Source organism: Phocoena sinus, chromosome 3 (genome assembly GCF_008692025.1).
Source record: "Phocoena sinus isolate mPhoSin1 chromosome 3, mPhoSin1.pri, whole genome shotgun sequence".
NCBI lineage: Eukaryota > Metazoa > Chordata > Mammalia > Artiodactyla > Phocoenidae > Phocoena > Phocoena sinus.
In genome coordinates, this window is record NC_045765.1 from 24,628,255 (window position 1) to 24,648,409 (window position 20,155).

General features: G+C 50.2%; 1 protein-coding gene and 1 non-coding gene across 4 annotated transcripts in view; both read left to right on the forward strand.

The window, feature by feature from the left end:
* Positions 1 to 20,155, forward strand: part of SH3PXD2B (SH3 and PX domains 2B) — a 137,103-nt gene that overhangs the window by 12,571 nt on the left and 104,377 nt on the right. For all 3 annotated transcript variants that reach the window (XM_032626856.1, XM_032626854.1, XM_032626855.1), the window contains exon 2: positions 19,508 to 19,588. In XM_032626856.1, the coding sequence (XP_032482747.1) occupies positions 19,508 to 19,588 (81 nt within the window). The remainder of the gene's footprint in view (positions 1 to 19,507; positions 19,589 to 20,155) is intronic.
* LOC116752378 lies at positions 19,698 to 19,804 on the forward strand. The gene has a single exon (XR_004349460.1). It is a non-coding gene; the product is annotated as a U6 spliceosomal RNA (small nuclear RNA).

The following is a 20,155-nucleotide window of genomic DNA, read 5'->3' on the forward strand; positions in this document are numbered from 1 at the left end:
AGCTTCCTGGAGAGAGGGAGAAAGAGGGGACCCTGCTTCCCTTGTTCCCTTTTTTCCTGTCTCATAGACTTGTGTATGAAGTGCAGGAAGCTGGCAGAAAAGTCCACATAGGGGTTCACATCAAGGCCGGGAGGAATAGTCTCTGCCAGATGAGGAGCCCAGCAGGGCATGGGTGCGGGGGTGGCCAAGGAACCCACAGAACCTGACCGTCAGGGCCACGTACGATTTCATGTGGGAGAAGGGGCTACTTGGCTGTACAAAGTTTGGAACCCACTTCTGAAGCCCCCCTACTTTATCTGGTGGAGGAATCCCTACTCCCCTTCTGATACCCCCAATAGACGGCTGTCCCCAGGGTTTGAGAGCTCAGTCCCTCTTCATTCTCATCTAGTTCTTTTCTCCTCTTTCTTCATGTCCCCAAGCCCAGTGGGACAGGGAGATGAAGCTGCATTTATATGGAGGGGGCAGTTGTTCAGGGAGTATCCTAGAAATCCTAATTGACCCCTTTCTGCCTGTCACCCAACCAGGGCACTCAGCTTTGATGCTGAGGTTCCTAGTGGACCAAGCCCATCGTGGTGCTCATCCATTGGATATGACTCTGTTGACTCGTCTCCTCCTCTCCCACCAGACCCTGAATCCCTCATAGTCTAAGGACAGGTGCCAAGTGTGTTCCTTGAATGAAACCATAACTTCTTGGGCTCTCTCGGTCCCTGGGTCCCATGATTCTAGGATGATGGCCATTGATGATATCCTTCAGCTGACTCAGAATTGGATTCCTTGTGATGACCCCCCGCTGACACCAGACTGAGCATTGTATCATAGCAGTTACGGCACAGGCTTTGGAGGCAGCCAGACCTGGGTGTAAATCCTGCCTCCGTCACTCTCTACCAGTGCTATTTAGGGTGCGTCACTTAAGCTCTCAGAACCTCAGTATCTTCATCTGTAAATGGAGGAGTCATCCCAGTTCCCGACACATAGTACACACTCCAGAGAAAAGTAACTAATTCTCAGTCTAGTCCAGTGGGCACAGATATAATATTATAACCCCTTGGGATGCTACTAGGTTGAACCATATGAAATTGTCAATTTTTGACTTAACAAGTGGCAGTTTCACTTAGTTCAGCCTAATGCTCTGGGTTTGATTTGGGCCTGAGGAACTTGCTTTTGCGTGGAAGGGGGTAAAGGGCCACCACTGTACCAGGTATCTTACAGACATTATCCCATTTACACTTTACGACAGCCCTGAGAGACAGGTAATACTATTCCAGTCATCCCCTGGTATCCACGGGGGATTCGTTCCAAGGCCTCTTATGGATACCAAAATCCACAGATGCTCAAGTCCCTAGTATATAATGGCGTAGCATTTGCATATAACCTTTGCGCGTCCTCTCCAATACTTTAAATCATCTCTAGGTTACTTATAATGCCTAATACAATGTAAATGCTACGTAGATAGCTGTTAAGTACAATGTAAATGCTATGTAAGTAGTTGCTGGGTCACAGCAAATTCAAGTTTTGCTTTTTAGAACTTTCTGGAATTTTTTTTTTTTTTTAATCTGAGCTTGGCTGAATCCTTGGGTGCCAAGGGCTGACTGTATTAGCATCCCCATTTACCAAATGGGGAAACTGAGGCTCCTAAGTAGCTTGCTCAAGGAAGTGGTGTAGCCAGGATTGGAACCCAGGTCAATCCAACTGAAAGTCTGTGCTATTTGCATCGCTGCTGTCTTGAGACTGGGCTGCCTATTCCGCATGGTGTGGCTAGAGAGTTCACAGCATTCTCTTGGGCCTCCTCGCCCAGGAGCTGGCAGCTGTAGCCTGAAACTCCCCGAGACTCTGCCTGTGGGACCCCACATTTCTTGTTCTGGTTTAGACGCTTCTGCAGTTTTCTTCTGCTGTGTCTCTGGCTTTGGTTGGGGGACTGGAAGGGGCATTCTGGAGTCAAACAAACTTGGGTTCAAATTCTGGCATCCTCTATAAACAGCTGTGTGGCTTTGGACCAGCCCTCTGACCCCTTTGAACATCAGTTTACTGTGGTGTGAAATGGGATGGATAGTAAGCTTCACTCCATAGGGTTCCTGAGAGCAGAGTGCTGGGGATTTCACAAGTGCTCATTAGTGTTGGTCCTCAGCTGGAGAACTCCTATGCATCCCTCAAGATCCAGAGCAGTTGTTTTTTCATCTGGAAAGCCTCTCCAGGTGCCACCAACAGAATTAGCCCTCATCCCCTCTATGCTCCAACAGCAGCTGTAAAGCGCTTCTCAGGGGGCCTGTGGCCTATGAGAAGACTCTACTACTGTCTTTTCTGTTGAGTACCTACTGTGTCCAGGCACTGTGCTGGGCCCTTTAGGTGTGAACCAAGACCCGTCTGACCACACATGTCAGGCTTTTTTCAACATGTCCCACAGCCCTGGTTTATTTTATTTTATTTTTTGGCCACACCACGTGGCATGCAGTTTCTTAGTTCCCCGACCAGGGATCAAACCGTCCCCCCCTGCAGTGGAAGTGCAGAGTCTTAACCACTGGACCACCAGGGAAGTCCCCCTTGGCCCTGGTTTAGATCTTAGCTCTGTCACCTGCTGGCTGTGTGACCTCGTCTGAGCCAGTGTCACCACATCCCGTGACGTAACATAAATGAAGGACTTAGTGTAGTGCCCAATCAGCCCAATAAACGTGGCTCATTTTGATTCTTTTTCATTACTCAGACAGCTTTACCCCTACTGCCTGTGTGCCCTGCACATAGTGGGTGCTCCCGTTGGCTGCCCAGTTCTCCCCCTAGGCAACCCTGCTAACACAGGAGAGGCCCTCTCTCGGCTCCATTTCCTGCATTGCCCCGGGCTCCTCTGAGGCCTGGCAGCCTCGGAGATCTCCACGAGGCCTCAGTGCCTGCCTTGGAGGCTTTCCTAGAAAGCTAGCCTTCAGGTTGGTTTCGGCCGAGCCTGGCTCCAGCTGCCAGCACCTCTGCTTGCCATTGGAAAGCTCCCCGTGCCGCTTCGGGCCAGATGTGTGCAAGGCTGTGAGTTGGCAGCCAGAGGCCCGGGCTGGCGCTGCACACCCAGTCCAGCAAGTGTTTCCACCAGCTCCGTGTCTCCATCTAGAAGAATGGAGGTGCTGCACCCAGCCGGCCCTGCAAGTGGGTCATGCTGCTTGCCATCTGGATGAGACTCTGGCAGTCACGGAAGGATGGGCTCCAGGGAGAGGCTGTTGATTGGATTTCAGAGTGACATTTCGTGACTTTTCCCTTTCACTTAGTTCACCTCAAAAGATTTGAGTTGGCCGGCCTGAGCTACCAGTGCCTCACCTCTGTAATGGGGTTATCAGTGATTGCACTCAAAGCTTCCTGTAAGTCAGGCCATGTGCCAAGCTCCTGTCCTGCATTAGCCTGTTGAATCCTTAGCCAGCCCTATAAAGTAGGTACGACGATTCTCTCCATTTTACAGATGAGAAAATAGAGGCTCGGAGCCATGAAATGACTTGTAAAGTCCCACAGCAGCTTTAAGCTATAGAGCTGAGAATCATACCTGGGTACCCTAAAGCCAGTGCCTATCTTTTTTTTTTTTTTAATGACACTAAGGAGTGATTTTTATTTTTAATTTTTGACTTACATGTGTGCAGGAAAATTCCCTTTTTTGGTATAGCATTCCATGAGCTTTTACACATGCGTAGGTTCTCGTAACCACCACCCGAAACAGGATGCAGCGTAATTCCATCACCTCCTAAGAATTCCCTCGGGCTGCCCTGACTCTCAAATGGTATGGGATGCTGCCTCCACCTGCCGTTGGAATTGCTCCTGCGCTATTCTCTTTTTCTCCATCGCCTGTCCATAGAGGTCTTGGGGTGAAACGTGGACTTCTCTCCCAGGGCTGGGCCCTGTGCCTGCATTCTTCTCTGTAACAAAGCTGGTTCTGTTTCCAGCACCCTTGGCAGTTGAGCTGTTCACTCAGCCATTCCAAGAGCATTGTTACCCCAGACTCAGAGAGCCTTGAGTGAGGTCACCTTGATTTATGACCGTGTGGCCCTGTCTTGGCTTTTTGTCTGTCTGTCCGCCTGTTGGTCTCCCACCAGGCAGTTCCTGAGAGCCCAGTGTCACCAGGCACTGGAAAGATCGTGGTGAATGAGACAGACCTGGCCCCTGCCCCTTGAGGGCTCCCAGGGGAGTGGGGTGACAGTCACGTGAACAGAACAGCACACCCAGAGGAATGTATGCTGAGCGACGGCAGCCCTAGTGGCTGTGGGAACCCAGAGAAAGGAGGCCAGACCCAGACTGGGGGTCTCCAGTAAGGCTTCCAAGAGGAGGCAGCCTCTAAGCTGACACCTAGGAAGTGAAGAGTTGCTACAAAGGTGAAGGGAGAGAAGATCCTCCCTCCAGAGGCAGTGGCAGGTGCAAGGACCAGAGGCAAGGGAGCACCTGGCCAGGTGCCCCGACATGCCTTTGTTGTCTTCCTGCACTAGGCTGAAAGCTCCAGGTGGACAGGGACTTCTGTCTTCCTCGTTCACGGCCATATCCCCAGCCCTCGGAAGGGAGCCTGGTCCACAGTAGGTGCCCTTGTCTGTATTTGCTGAATGAATGAAGGAACAAACTGAGGTGTTTGAAGCAGAGGAGAGACACGATTCAATTTGTGCTTTAGAGAGACCGACGCTGTCTCCCACCTCCTGGCCTGGCACCCCTCTGCCCCCAGGTACAGTCTGAGACCTCAGCTTCACCACCCACCTGAGTGGGCTGGGGACAAAAAGCATCTTCTCTGCCACTCACACCACAAGCACTTGTCTTCGGGCCCTATTCCAAGCAATCACTTAATCGAAAAGAGAAAAATTGGCAGCCAGCCACCCCCAGAGTGTCACTTGCTGTGGCGCCTGAGCTTGGTGATTCCTGATGCTGACTTGGGACAGGAAAGCTCTGGCCTGGGACCGGGAGAGCCGAGGCCTGGCCTTGGGGGTCTGGAAGGAGGAGAAGGGACTTCAGAGGCTGAAGGAGCTGGGCTTGGAACTGAAGTCGCTTACTTCCCAACTGCGTGACCTCAGGCGTGGTGGCATCCTGGGTTTCCACCTCCCCAACCTGAGGGCGGACCCCCCCCTTCCTGCCAGGTGTTTCATGATGATTGACAGGATGTTGGTAAAGCACCTTGCACAGGGCCAGCGCATAGCAGCAGGTTCCTCAGCGTGGTTGCTGATTTTATCTCGCCCCCCCCTCCCGCCACTCATCTTGGTCCTGCCTCACTCTGACATGACACTCAGGCGGCATTTCTCAGGATTAAACTTAATGTACCTTCTTTAAAAAGATAAATATGCGTTCCTCAGCACTTCCGGTGGCGATGCTGCTCTGGGTGTTAGGAAATCAAATACACTGTGGGTGTTGCAATTCCAAAAAGAGGTTGGGAGTGCTGACCTACATAGGCCAGATGCTGGGCAGACAGCTGGAGAGAGCTGACAGATCGGAACCAAAGGGAACGTGTGGTCTCCACGGGGACAGCAGAATCGTGTTTCCCATTAGTTAAGCCGGTGGAGCCCATCCAACTGCCTCTGCCCTCTCCTCACTCTCCCCCCTCTCCTTGCTCTCTCCCACTCTCCTCCACCCTTCTCTCTTTCTCTCCCTCCCTCCCTCCTACCCCCACCCACCCCCGCCCCAGACTGTGTCCTCCACCTTAAGCCTGGGCAGCAGATAGCCAACGAGGTGGATCTGGAGCCCAGCCAGTCATTACCAAGCTGCTCCCAGAAACCTAGCCAGTGTGGGAGCTTTATTGGGGTTGCCGGGGAGATCACACTTACCTTTTTTTTTTTTTTTTTTTTTTTTTTGCGTTACGCGGGCCTCTCAGTGCTGTGGCCTCTCCCGCCGCGGAGCACAGGCTCCGGACGCGCAGGCCCAGCGGCCATGGCTCACGGGCCCAGCCGCTCCGCGGCACGTGGGATCCTCCCGGACCGGGGCACGAACCCGCGTCCCCTGCATCGGCAGGCGGACTCTCAACCACTGCGCCACCAGGGAAGCTCCACACTTACCTTTTAAAGCTGGTTTCTTAAACCAGGGTTTATAGACTCTTGGACTCCCTCGGACATATTCCCAGGAGCCCTCTCTGCAAGGAGTGGGTTCATCTAGATCTCGAAACTAACGCTGCTGCTTGATTTCAGGGCTGCACGTGTTTTTGTATTTAATGAAGGTTGCTCTGGCTGCAGTGCAGGACAGCTTTAGTTATCCTGGGCTAAGGACTTGCTGCAGAAATTGCGTGATCTGTGAGCAGAAGCCATAGCCCCTCAGTATGCTGCGTGAGAGACAGAGTGTTTCCTCCCTCTGGCTAAAAAGGGCTCTGCTGTTTCTCAGGTCTGAGAAACAGCATTCTGGAGTGGAACTCCGACATGCTCAGCACCTCCCAAGAGGAGCCCTAGGTCTGGTTCCAGCTCTCCTCCTTGCGCGCTGTGTGGCCTTGGCAAGTCCCTTCCCCTCTCTGACCTCATAACCCCAACTATAAAATGAGGGACGGTCTAGAGCAGGGTTTTTGTATATTTTAAAGTCTTGGAACCCCCTGCTGTCGGCTTGAAGCAGGCAAAGGAGGACTGTGGGCAATGGAGGAGCCCAGGCCCTGTCTAAAGTCTCCACTGATGGTTGCCTTGTGGCAGCGCGGACCCACAAGGTCTGGCGATTGGGCCTGCAGGCTGCCAGGTTACACACTCTTCCATATATAGAAGAGCTAAAAGTGGGAGTGCCTCGTGGAATCCAGGATGGAGAACCCAGAGCCCGACCCACCTCACCAGGAGCCTGGGGCTTCTTGCAGGACAATTTGACCGCTGGCCTAATCACCTAAGAACTCTCCAGATTTAAAGTCCCCTGGGGGAGTCGTTGTGCAGGAGACCCAGAGGGGCATGAGGAGCTTGCAAGGAAATTTGGATACTGCCGTGGAAGTGGAAAGAGTCCATAGCTAAGAGTGGAACCCTTAGTAAGTCGCTACACCGCTCAGTCCCTTTGTTTGTTTGTTTGTTTGTTTTAAACAGGACGAGACAAGGTGTAGTAAGCATCAGGAGTCAGGAAGGGCTTCACAGGGGAGCTGCTTTTTTATTTTAAGAAGATGTTGGGGGTAGGAGTTTATTAATTAATTAATTCACTTTTGCTGTGTTGGGTCTTCGTTTCTGTGCGAGGGCTTTCTCTAGTTGCAGCAAGCAGGGGCCACTCTTCATCGCGGTGCGCGGGCCTCTCACTATCGCGGCCTCTCTTGTTGCGGAGCACAGGCTCCGGACGCGCAGGCTCAGTAGTTGTGGCTCACGGGCCTAGTTGCTCCGCGGCATGTGGGATCCTCCCAGACCAGGGCTCGAACCCGTGTCCCCTGCATTAGCAGGCAGATTCTCAACCACTGTGCCACCAGGGAAGCCCCCCTCGGTCCCTTTGTTAAATGGAGGGGTTGCTCTGGAATCAGGGATGTGTGCCGTACACATCCTCCCAGTCCCAGGTGCCCAGGGCAGACATTGCTAATGGAGCACGGATCTCTGTCTTGCTGATGTTCCTTTCTCACAGCCCTTGCAGGAAAACAGCCCCAACTCTCTGTCCCACTGGTGACCTCTCTTTAGATGTTTTCTTTGGTCTCCCAGGTCATTCCAGGTTCCCCACCAGCACTGTAGAGCCAGGAGAGGGCTTCCAACTTGAGAAATGTGGGCTTGTTGGCCTGTAAACAACAGAGCCCCAGACAGAGTGAGAATGGCAAGGAGTTCACTAAAACAGCACCGCCCCCATTGTTGATCATCCTACCGGCACCATCACATTTGGCATAGCCACAAACCCCCTGTACTACATATTCTTAATTCAGTATTCTTCAAAGTGACTCAGTTTTTTACTTCAATTATTTTTAAAGGGAAACTTTAGCTGTCCACCATAAATGGAAAACCAGCAGCCGTCGCTAGAAATAGAAGGAAACTAAATAGAAAGGAAGAAGAAAATCAGTGTGTAAAAGTTCTTCCTGGCAAGTGTTGCCTGCCGTGAGGTCTTCTGTCCCTTCTTCAGGAAATGAGACCAGCAAGTGTTGGAAGGGGTGTTGAAAAGCCGCTATTGCCAACTTTCTGAGCCAGTCAAGGCCGGAAGGGAATGGCAGAGGCTAACTTTCTCACTATGGGATTCCCTGCAGTTTAGTGCCGAGCCCTGAATCACCTAAAACCGGCTGGTGTGCCCGAGCTCCTGCCCGAGCTCCTGCATACGTTGAGACAGTGATCTAAGGACCGTCACTTTGAAAAGCGCTTGGACCAGACCCTCCCCCAGATTTAAACCTCTGGCCACTGCAACCCAGATCAAAATGTAATCACTTTGTCATGTGACTAGTGCAGAAGCCACACCCCTTCTAATTAATATCAGCGGGGAATTACAACCAGATTCTTTGCCAGCCCTAGAAACCCCACCATAGAGATTTGCAAAGCAAAGTGAGATTGGAGGACATTCCCCCGTGCCTCAGGGATCTTATTCACTGGGCAAAAACACCTTCTCGTGTTCTCTAGTTCACGTGATGAAAGCATATGAGATCACGGTGCTCCCGAGGTGGGGCAACAGCTGTTTCATATCATCCAGCCCTGGGGATGGCATATCGATGGAGTTCTGGGACCTTTCCAAGAGTTGCGGCCATGGGCAGAGGTGTGGGCCAGTGGGTCTGCAGGGATAAGGCATGTCAGTTAAGCAGAGCTGCCTGGAGCTCGCCTGTTTCTGTTACGTAGCCATGCCCAGTCCTGGCTCCAGCTGTTGTTCAAGGGCCTCTAAGCTTTGTTCTGTTTTAAATCTTTATTCATGGATGACCTGACCTTAGAAATGGAACATAAATTTCTGTGTGTCTAGTGGGATCCCTCCAGGCACTGGGAGCCCACACTCCATTGGGCTGGGTTGGATCTGCCAAAGGAGGTGACTGTGGAGGAGTTAGGAAGCATTTATGGAACATTCTCCCTCAAATCCCAGCCACAAGCGGAGATTCTAACCAACACAGATTTCATTTCTGGAGCTGTAAAAAAATATCTCATTCGATCTTTGCCGGTGAGGTAGGAAGGATGAGTGTCCTTATCCCCATTTTTCAGAGAACACAAAGGCTCAAAGGGGCAAAAGACTTTCCCGAACTTAGAGTGAGGTCAGGGCTAAGACACCCTCTGCCGACTCCCAGCCTCCTCCCATCCCACACTCCCACCTCTGTCATCGGCTGTACCTGCACCCAGGAGGTGCTCCGTGATCTGGAAGGATGTTCCAGAGGAACGGCCCTAGGACTGAGCCGAGATAGTGAGGGAAGATGGGGTTCAACCTTGGTGTTCCAGACGAGAGAGTGTGTCACAGACACATTTCTTCCTGTTCTCCTAGGAAAGTGACATTTTCGTTCTGATTATAAAAGAAAATACACAGTAGAAAATCTGGAGAATACAAGAAAGCTTCAAGAAGAGAATTTTTAAAGTCTTAACATATTCCTACCAACCCAGAGCAAACCATATATATACATGTTTATATATATATATATGTATATATCAGTGGTTTATAGACATACACACACACTTTATATACAATATAGTCCATCCACATTATTTGCCGGTTCCATATTTGGGAATTTGCCTACCTGCTAAAATTTATTTCTAATCCAGCATCAGTACTTGTAGTGTTATTCCGGTCACTTGCAGATGTGGGCATGTGCGTGGCAGCAAAAACTGTGTGGCCTGAGGTGCATGTTCCCAGCTGGGGTTGAACGAGGCAACCTCTGCCTTCTTGTTCCAGCTCTTCTACTCTGAACAAGTGTCTTTTTCATGGTCTCTTTATTGCCACATTGTATACATCTCGTGCTTTTTTTGGTCATTTCGCTGTTTAACATGGCCTCAAACCTAGTGCTAAAGGGCTGTCCAGTGTTCCTAAGTGTGATGTGTCTTTCGGAGGTGTTAGCTAAGCTTCATTCGGGCATGAGTTACAGTGTCACTGGCCATGAGTTCAAGCTTAATGAATCAACAATATACATTAAATAAGGTGTCATTAAACAGAAACGTACGGCAAGGCTGTGTATTGATCGTTGGATGAAAATGTTGTGATCGGAGGCTCACAGGACCCCAGCCCTCATTTCCCCTGGTTCTGTGTTCACTAAGTCGGCATTCACCGTAATACACAAATGAAATATACACAAGCACACACATACACTTATATACTGTATGCATAATTTTTTTGAGATTAGATTGTTGTTTTAGACTGTTCTTTTACCTAAGATAATGCCTGAACTTTCCCCTGTATCACAGAATTCTTTTAGTGGCACACAAACCTTCTTCATGCTAAGAGGGAAATTAATTAGAAGGCTAGTCCCCTGCATCATAGCAGCCCTGGGTGGGCAGGTGGGCCCTAAGAGCAGGAGCTAGAGTGCGGACGGGAGCCAAGCAGGGCTCTCCCTGCCTCTCCTTTCTCCGCCTCTCCTTCGTTCGTCCCTCTCTGCAGACCAAATGTCTGTCACAAAGTGGAGGTGGCTCAGGCTGCAGGGGCATCCTCTCGGATGGAGCTGATATATTCAGGTCTGATTTCAGGTTCCTGAGAAACTGACCATGCCTGGACCAGTCAGCTGTGGCTGTGAGATGGAACAAGTGGTACTTCTCATGGAGGTGGGGGTCCACAGATGAACTCTTGGCATCTGCCAGGGGGCTTTTTTCTTTTCTGTCTTCCAAAAGCTGTCTAAGTTGAAGAAAAGTGGCCTCTGGAGGCCCTGGGACAGGGTGGTCCTCAGAGGACAGGGGTCACTGTGGCCCAGGCTACAAGACACCTAATTCCACCTATGAACAGGTGGGATTTCTCACCCTCTTTATGGCAGCTCCTGGCAAGTCAGGCTGACCTGGGACTCCCTGGGATGGTCCTCACTCCCAGGTAGAGGAGGGAAGGCCAGGGCTGCTAAAGCCCCAGCACCAAGCAGGCTCACATGTGTGGTGGCCCAACATTTGCTCCCCTGCACTCAGGCTGAGGCCCAAGGGTTGGGGTGGGAGGTGGCAGAGTCTTCCCCCCGAGACACCAACGGGGAGGTGTCAGGGCCCTGACTCACCCAGCAGCTGGGAGACCTGTGCCCCAGGCTCAGGAGAGCTGGACCTATGTTCCCAGGCCCTGGAGGGGCAGTCCCTCTGCACGCCCCTGGGGCCTGGAGAAGACAGTGGAAGAGGCAGCGCCCCGGGGGAGATGGGGACAGATGGGGACTGGAGGGTGGGCTGCAGGAGGGGCTCACCTGTAGAGACCACGAGCAGGGGCGAGGTCCCCTCAGCTTTATGTCCCTGTGTTTAGCTCACAGTGAGGGGGAGGATGATAGCTTCTTCTCTTTATGGAACATTTACCGTGTGCCAGGCCCCAAGCCCAGCACCCTCCATGCATTTTCTCATTTAATCATCACGCTGTTACGATCCCCGTTCTTTACGGAGCAGGAAGCTGTGTCGCAGAGAGGTAAAGCTGCTTTCCCAAGACGATGCAGCTAGTTGAGATGGAGGCAGAGGCTGAATCCAGGCCCTCTTAAGCCCTGAACTCAAAAGCCTCCCAGCAGGTTCTGAGGAAGAGGTAGAAAAATGAGCAGCCATCTCCTTGGTCCAGCTGTGGCCCAGCTACTGGGTAGGGGCGTGATTCCCTGGTGCAGCAAGGCCGTCAGGGTTAGAGGTAACCTGGGTCAGAGACCTTGCTCTGCACTGTGTAGCCTGTGACCTCAGGCAAGTCACTGCACTTCTGAGCCTCCATCCCTCTCTAGGACAACGTGGGAGGTATTAGCCTGGCCTGCAAGCTCGCGAGGATTTGGGGGAGACCAAGACCCAGTCGTCTGCCCACCTAGACCCCAAGCACCCTGGCGTGGCTGACTTAGAGGAAGTTTAGAAACCCAGGACTTCTGACCCTGGTGACACAGAGGCCCTGTGAGAAACCCGGACCTGGGGAGTCTAGAATTTGCAAATCACGCAGGCCCTGATGCTGAGGTTGTGTAAGGAGGGATTTTGCTGGTGGCTAATTCCGGTTTAAGGCCTCCTCCGTGGCCCTCGGACACCACTGTGGTCTCTGTGCTTTGCTCATTCCCAGAGGGAGGGGTTGTGGTGAAGCAGGACAGGGGCCAGAGAGGGCTTGACTTCCTGGCATCTTCGTGTCTTCTTCATTTTTTTCCCACAAAGTACAGACTTTGCATTGTGCTCAGAGCTGGGCATACGGCATTCCGTGTTATGTACAAGACAAGCATGGTTCCTGCTGTCAGCAGTTGCTGTAAAGTGTAGTCGACTTTGTGATGGGACCCAACCTAATATTGGTGGGGCGGGAGCAGTCAGGGAGGGCTTTCTGGAGGAGGTAGCACTTGAGCTGTGCCCTAGGAGTAGACTTGTAGACCATCCCACATTCTGGATTATCTGATTGTTTCCTCTCATGTCATTTAGCTTGCTCCTCTCCCTCCTGTACTTCCTATGAAGTGGAACTTAGGTCAAGAGACTTGAGATTCAGGTTAAATATTTTGGTGACAGTACCTGACAGAAGGTTTTGTATACTTCCTATATTGCATCACCTCAGGGTCTAATTATCCCTCTTATTGGTCACGCTAGGTTTGATCACCTATTACAGTTGTGGTCGCCAGATCTCTCCATTGAAAAGGGACATTTTTCCCTTTGCTGCGAGACTAATCCCTGGGGTGATATCTTCACCATGTATGACTCTCCTTTTCTCCAACAACCTTTCATCCCATGGTTCAGCATCCATCAAGGATCTTTCCAGAGTGGCTGTGCCATCTTGTTTTCCCCCCAGCAATGTCTGAGAGTTCAGGTGGTCCCACATTTTTGTCAGCACTTGGTTTTGTCAGTATTTTTTTTAATCTTAGCCATTCTAATGGATGCGTGGTGATCCTTCATCATGGTTTTAATTTGCCTTTCTCTAATGGCTAATGATGTTGAATATCTTCTCATGCACTTACTTGCCATCCATATATCCTCTTTTTTTTTTTTTTTTTTGCGGTACGCGGGCCTCTCACTGCCGTGGCCTCTCCCGTTGCGGAGCACAGGCTCCGGACGTGCAGGCCCAGCAGCCATGGCTCACGGGCCCAGCCGCTCCGTGGCATGTGGGATCCTCCCGGACCAAGGCACGAACCCGCGTCCCCCGCCTCGGCAGGCGGACTCCCAAGCACTGCGCCACCAGGGAAGCCCTCTCTTTTTTTTTTTTTTAAATAAATTTATTTATTTTATTTTTGACTGCGTTGGGTCTTCATTGCTGCACGTGGCGTTTCTCTAGTTGTGATGAGTGGGGGCTACTCTTTGTTGCAGTGTGCTGGCTCTAGGTTCTCAGGCTTCAGTAGTTGTGGCTCGCAGGCTCAGTAGTTGTGGCACACAGGCTTTGTTGCTCCGCGGCATGTGGGATCTTCCCGGACCAGGGCTTGAACCCGTGTCCCCTGCATTGGCAGGCGGATCCTTAACCACTGCACCACCGGGGAGGTCCCCACGTATCCCCTTTGATGAAGTGTCTATTCCGATCTTTTGTTTATCATGTACTTGGGTTGGTTGTTTCCTTACTGTTGAGTTGTGTTTTTTTGTTTGTTTTTTTTTTTAAATATATTCTGGATATAAGTTCTTCTTCAGATAGGCAGCACGTGTTTTGAGGGCTACACCAAGGAGAAAGTTATAAGTGTCACTTCCAGGGAGCATGACATGTACTATGTAAATCTCTGAAGGAAATCTGCTTATTTACTTATTTATTTAAATTGTGATAAAATATACATAACATAAATGTTACCATCTCAACCATTTTTAAGTGTACAGTTCAGTAGTGTTAAGTACATTCACATTGTTGTGGCCGCCATCACCACCATCCACATCCACGACTCTTCATCTTCCCCAACCCATTAAGCACTAACTCCCCATTCCCCTTTCCCCAGCCTCTGGCAACCACCATTCTACTTTCTGTCTCTATGAATTTGACTACTCTAACTACCTAGTATAAGTGGGATCACACAGTATGTGTCTTTTTGTGACTGGTCTTTTTCATTTAGCATAATGTCCTCAAGGTTCATCCATGTTATAGCATATGTCAGAATTTCCTTTTTTAAGGCTGAATACTATTACACATTTTGCTTATCCATTCATCTCTCAGTGGACGCTTGGGTTGTTTCTACCTTTTGGCTATTATTGTGACTAATGCTGCTACGAAAAAGTCTGCTTTTAATTCCTTAACACCAGGCCACTGAGTATTAACTGGGTTTGGGATATAATCCAAAAGCCAAGGTCAGATGTGTTAGGAATACTCTGGTTGCAAGTAACAAAAACTAACTCATACTGACTTTAAATAAGAAAAAAGGTTTGGGCTTGTGTGTGTGGAATGTCCGGGATGCCGGGTCCAGGGGTTCAAGCAGTGTCACGGGACATATGCCACTTTTCTCTCCCTCTGAGCTCTGCTTGCTTCTCTGCTTTCTACATCTTAAATCACGGTGTAGAGTTCTCCCAGCTCGCCACTGCAGTGGGGAAAAGGGTCTCTTTCCTGATCATGCCATCAGAAGTCCCAGAATTGAGTCTCATCAGCCTGGCTTGGGTGACGTGCCCATCCCTGAACCATTGTTGGGATCAGGGACTGGTAGCTTCTGGTTGGCCAGGCTTGGGACACACGATACTCCCTATCACAAAGACTAGGGGAGGGAGAAAGGTGACCCTCCGAGGGAAATCAGGGTCTATTACCAAAAGGAGAAAGGAGGTACCAGATAAGGAGGAATACCGGATACCTGCCATGCGGGAAAAGCGAACCACACAGCTCGTGTGTACCGGGCATTGGCAAAGCCCTATATGTACCTTAGTTATTGCAGTGAGTCCTCAGGGGAGATTGCTGTCCTCATTTTAGAGAGAAGGACACTGTGGCCAGAGAGATTGGTACCTTGTGAGTTTCACCCAACAGCAGGGCTGGCATTAGAACCCAGTGCATGGGCTCTTTCACCAGCCCCCAAACCGTGGGCAAGGCCAAAGCCCTACATTGGGACAATTCTCATCAAAAAGTTAGATCTGTGCCTAAAAATGCAGACATTGTGCTCAGAGGTTGATTCCAATAAACCAGTTAGATCTGCTACAGAGTTCTTGTACCATAGGGACAGAACTTTAAAAATTGTAAACAGGGCTTCCCTGGTGGCGCGGTGGTTGAGAGTCCACCTGCCGATGCAGGGGACACGGGTTCGTGCCCCGGTCCGGGAGGATCCCGCATGCTGCAGAGCGGCTAGGCCCGTGAGCCATGGCCTCTGAGCCTGCGCGTCCGGAGCCTGTGCTCCACAACGGGAGAGGCCACAACAGTGAGAGGCCCGCGTACTGCAAAAAAAAAAAAAAAAAAAAAAGTAAACAAGGACTTCCTTGGTGGCACAGTGCTTAAGAATCCGCCTGCCAATGCAGGGGACATGGGGTCGAGCCCTGGTCCAGGAAGATCCCACATGCCACAGAGCAACTAAGGCCCATGCACCACAACTACTGAGCCTGTGCTCTAGAGCCCGCGAGCTACAGCTACTGAGCACGTGTGCCACAACTACTGAAGCACGCCTAGAGCCCGTGCTCCACAACAAGAGAAGCCACTGCAACAAGAAGCCCACGCACCACAACAAAGAGTAACCCCCGCTTGCCGCAACTAGAGAAAGCCCACATGCAGCAACAAAGACCCAACTCAGCCCAAAATAAATAAATAAATAAATATTGGGAGATTGGGATTGACATGTATATACTAATATGTATAAAATGGATAGCTAATAAGAACCTGCTGTATAAAAAAATAAATAAAATTCTAAAATGCTGGATAAATAAAATTTTATAAAAATTAAAAGAAAACTAGAAAATATTACTGACAGAAATGAAAAAACACCTAAATAGAGTGACACACCTAAATAAATAAATATAAATAAATAAATAAATATTTTAAAAATTGTAAACAAGAGATCAAGAATGAATTATGTAAGCAGAATTTTTTTTTCCTGTTTATGGGTGTATGCTTTGAGTTGGTTTTAAAATCTTTGATGATCTTTTATTTTTTTCTTGTTTTTAATCCACATTGGCATTGTCCTTCACAGATAGTCATACAGACTTTGTTTATACATCCCCCAGGATGGGGACCTTTGGTAGGGTATTTTCTGGGACTCCATTTACCCATCTGGAAGGTGGGGCCATTGGGTAGGCTGAGTTCCGTGGTCCCTTTCAGGTATGGAAAAGCCCCCTTGCTAGTTTCCCTGTCCCTTTTCAAAACCATTTTCTGCACAGCAGCCAGAGGCATATATAGATGGATATTTTTTTAAAACATACATTAAATTATGTCAAACGCCTCCTCCCCAGCCCCCTGTACCCCTCAAAACTTCAATAGAATAAAAATCCCTCACCGTGGGCTATAAGCCCTATAAGACCCTTGTGATACAGCTGCTGCCCCTCCTGGCCACATCCCCTTCCCTGACAGCTTTGTCCTGCCATAATGGTCTTCTGGTTCCTCAAACATTCCAAGCATTTTCCAGCCTGCGTGTCTTCATTTGTACTTTGCATTCTGTCTGGAATACACTTTCCTCAGCTCTTCCCCAAGCCAGTTGCTCAACCTTCAGGTCTCAGTTCAAAGGCTGCTCCCTCAGAGGGACCTTCCCTTCCAAGAACACCCACCGCCACCATCCCCACCCTGCGATACCACAGCAGGCTTTGGGGTCCTTCCTAGCACTTACTGGAACTTAAATTATATACATATTTCCTCATCTGATGGTTTATTGCCCATCTTCCCACTGTCCAAGGGCAGGGTCTGAGGCTGTCCTGCTGCTCATTGTAACCCAGCACCTGGCAGAGGGCCTGGTACACAAGAGGTGTTTTAATAAATGTTGTAGAGTGAATGAGCGAATGGGAGCCATTCTAAATCGACATGCTGGAGGCTTGCTTAAGCAGAATTGATGTTTTCTTTCTTTCTCTCTCTCTCTCTCTTTCTCTTCGTTGCTGCGCATGGGCTTTTCTCTAGTTGCGGCTAGTGGAGGCTGCTCTTCGTTGCAGTGCGCGGGCTTCTCGTTGCGGTGGCTTCTCTTGTTGCAGAGCATGGGATCTAGGCGCGTGGGCTTCAGTAGTTGTTGCACGGGGGCTCAGTAGTTGTGGTGCACGGGCTTAGTTGCTCCCCGGCATGTGGGATCTTCTTGGACGAGGGCTCGAACCCATGTCCCCTGCATTGGCAGGCGGATTTCTAACCACTGCACCACCAGGGATTCCCCTGCTTTCTTTTTAATAAGACTAATGACTATTCAGGTGGCTTTGGAGACGGCTCTTTTTGTCGTAAAATCACTTTTCCAGGGTGACTCTGCCTCCCAAAGGATGCCCTGCCCTGTCTTTTGGCTCTATGAGGTACCCAGGACTAGTGGACACAAACAAGGCAGAGGGAGGTGGGATACCTGAATCCCTGGTGTTGAAATAGTCTGTCTTTCTGAACTGGGGCCGGGTAGACACTGGGGACTCAGAGTGAAGGGTACTAAGATTTCTTGAACTTTTCCTCTCTGCAAGGAGCTCAGAGCTTTACCTCTGATAATCATCACAATTCTATGTAAGATGGGCTCGATGACCCCGTTTTACAGATGGAAACTGAGGCCCTGGGGGTTAGGAAATTGCGTGAGTCTAGAGTCCAAATGCCTTCCTTCCTGCCTTGCTTCGCTGAAATGAAATAGATGTTGGATTTAGAGTGGTTGTTCCTGGTGAACCCCTTAGCTGGGCATTCAAGGGCACCCCCCATCTTGTCTTGATTTGTCTTGACATTTTTCATCTCTTCTCACCTGGAAAATCTTCTCCCATAAGTCCCTGGTGTTCACAATGGGCTCTGGCTCTGGCCCCCCATAGCTCCTCCTTTTCCTGTTTTGAATGAAGGTATCCTAGCAAGAACTCATTTGGGAAGAGACTTTGTCTAAAACCGCTTTGGAAACCACTGCTAGGCGTGGTCCCCCGTACCCCCTGAGCTCGTCTTTGCTCCACCATCATCCCTTACCACCGACGGTCTCTTCTTTCCTCTCCTGCTATCTAGATCTACATGTCCTTCAAGGTACACCATGATGACTTCAAGCTTCAGAGATCTCTCCCGCTCCCCTTACTGCATCCGTCAGGACTAAATTACATGTGTCAGAAACCCAGCTTAAACTGGCTTCAGAAATAATCCCAGAGTGTGGGTGTTGCCCAGGATTTACTGGCTTAGGAAACTGAACAGACAAGGAGTAGATAGAGCTACAGGCAAGGCTGGACCTCAGGGTCAGACTGTGTCATCAGGATTCCACTGATACTGGCCTCATTCTCAGGCAGGCTCCTCCCAAGCGATGATGAGATGGCCCCCTGGCATCTCCATGTTACATCCTAACAGCCTAGCAACCTCAAAGAAAGAGAGCTTATCCTTCTCAGGGGTCAGAGCAGAAGACCCAGGGCTGATTCTTACTGGCTGTGATTGGCCTGGCGTGGGTCATGTGCTCACTCCTCAACCAATCACTGTGGACAGTGGTACCCACCTTGGTGTCTAAGGGACTGTGTTGAGGTAGGGAGGGAGGCTCCCGGGAGGAAAGTCAAGGCACTCTGGTTGAAGGAAAGGTTAATCAGTACCGGGCAAAAAATAACAGACGTCCCCTGCGCACATGTTACTTATCTTCACTTATGCACGTGCTGTCTCCGCAGCTCACCCTCCACTCACAGAGGCAGGAGCCCTGCCTGTGTACCCCCATGGCCTCTTTAACAACACCTAGCCTCTCGTGTTTATACAGCATTTCTCTGTTTCCAGATAGCTTTCACGTATGTATGTTTTAAGTGTCAAAACTACCCTGTAACCACAGATAATTTGTGCAAGCCAGGAATGGATGTGCTGATCCCTTATCCCTTGAGCATCCAGGTGGTGTCCAGGGACACCAGAGCCCCCAGCCAGATGCTGTGACCTCCTGCGGCCACCTTGGTTTGCCCGAATTTGTTGTCAATGCATTATTTTCTGTGTGTGCTGTGACTTGTGACAGAGATTGAAAACCTGGCCCTGTGGTTTATAAAGTGGCTCTCTCCGTCCTCCGTCTTAATCGAGTCCTCACACTATCCCGGGAGGCAGCGGAAACAGATGCTGTTAACCCAGTTTACAGAGGGAGAAACTGTCATGCAGAGGGAAAAGATGAGTCAGCCCGGGCCGTAACTGGAGAAAGTGGCACGATGGCTCAGCTTATGAGAAATACAAGAGAGCTGAGAGCCGCAGGTGGCTGTGCCTTCCGACAAGTCAAAGTGTTAAGAATGATACTGACAAAGCAGCCAGCCCTGTGGCTCTCTGAATTGAGCGGGGAGTAAGAAATCGTGACAGTAACAGCATCTCCTGAGATGAGCAGGGCGCTTATGCTTTCCTATACCTGATTTCATGTAATCCTTTTTTACAACTCTCAGAGGTGGGGGTATTTAGACCTATTTTATTGAAGAGGAAGCTGGGGCTCAGAGAGAGCAAGTAACCCGTCCAAGTCATACCGCTGGTCAGGGGCAGAGCTGAGATTCAAACCCAGGTCTTTCTGACTCTGAACTGCTTTGGTCTTGAGTCCTGGAGATGGAAAGACCCCCTTGGTGTTCACGCCTGTCTCCATCCCTCTCTGCAGGTCTACATCATCCGTGTCACGTGGTCCAGCGGCTCCACGGAGGCCATTTACCGGCGCTACAGCAAATTCTTTGATCTCCAGGTAAGGATTTGGGGTCTCCGGCGAGCTGCAAGGTGGGAAAGAGTTTATTTGGACTTACTTTCCACTTTGACCTCAGAGCCACAGTGTTCTTGTTTAAAATGATGTCTATGTGCTCACCTCAGCGGCACATATACTAAGATTGGAATGATGTAGAGAAGATTAGCCTGGCCCCTGTGCAGGGGTGACGCGCAGATTTGAGGAGCGTTCTATATTTTTCAAAAGAGGGCCCATCGCTCTGGGGACATAAGTAATGGGCTGTATTGCCTTATGCTTTGATATTCAATATTTTCCAAATAAAACAAAGGCTCCTGTTGACTGCTCTAGAAGGGAGGCTGATCTGGAGATCGTTTCTGTTGGCCTTGAAGTGCAGATCTTGAACTGGTGTAGTCGTGTTGAGTGCGTTCAGACCTCGTGGACCTGTTCTGCTCTCAAGACAGACCCACGTCTGTTGCCTCACCTTGGCCTCCTCTCCCCATCAGGCTCCTTGCTCGGCTCCTAAAATGCCTGCCGTGTTCTCAGGGCACCGTGCTCGCCTTCTCCTCTCCTCTGAGGCCTTTGCATTAGCTC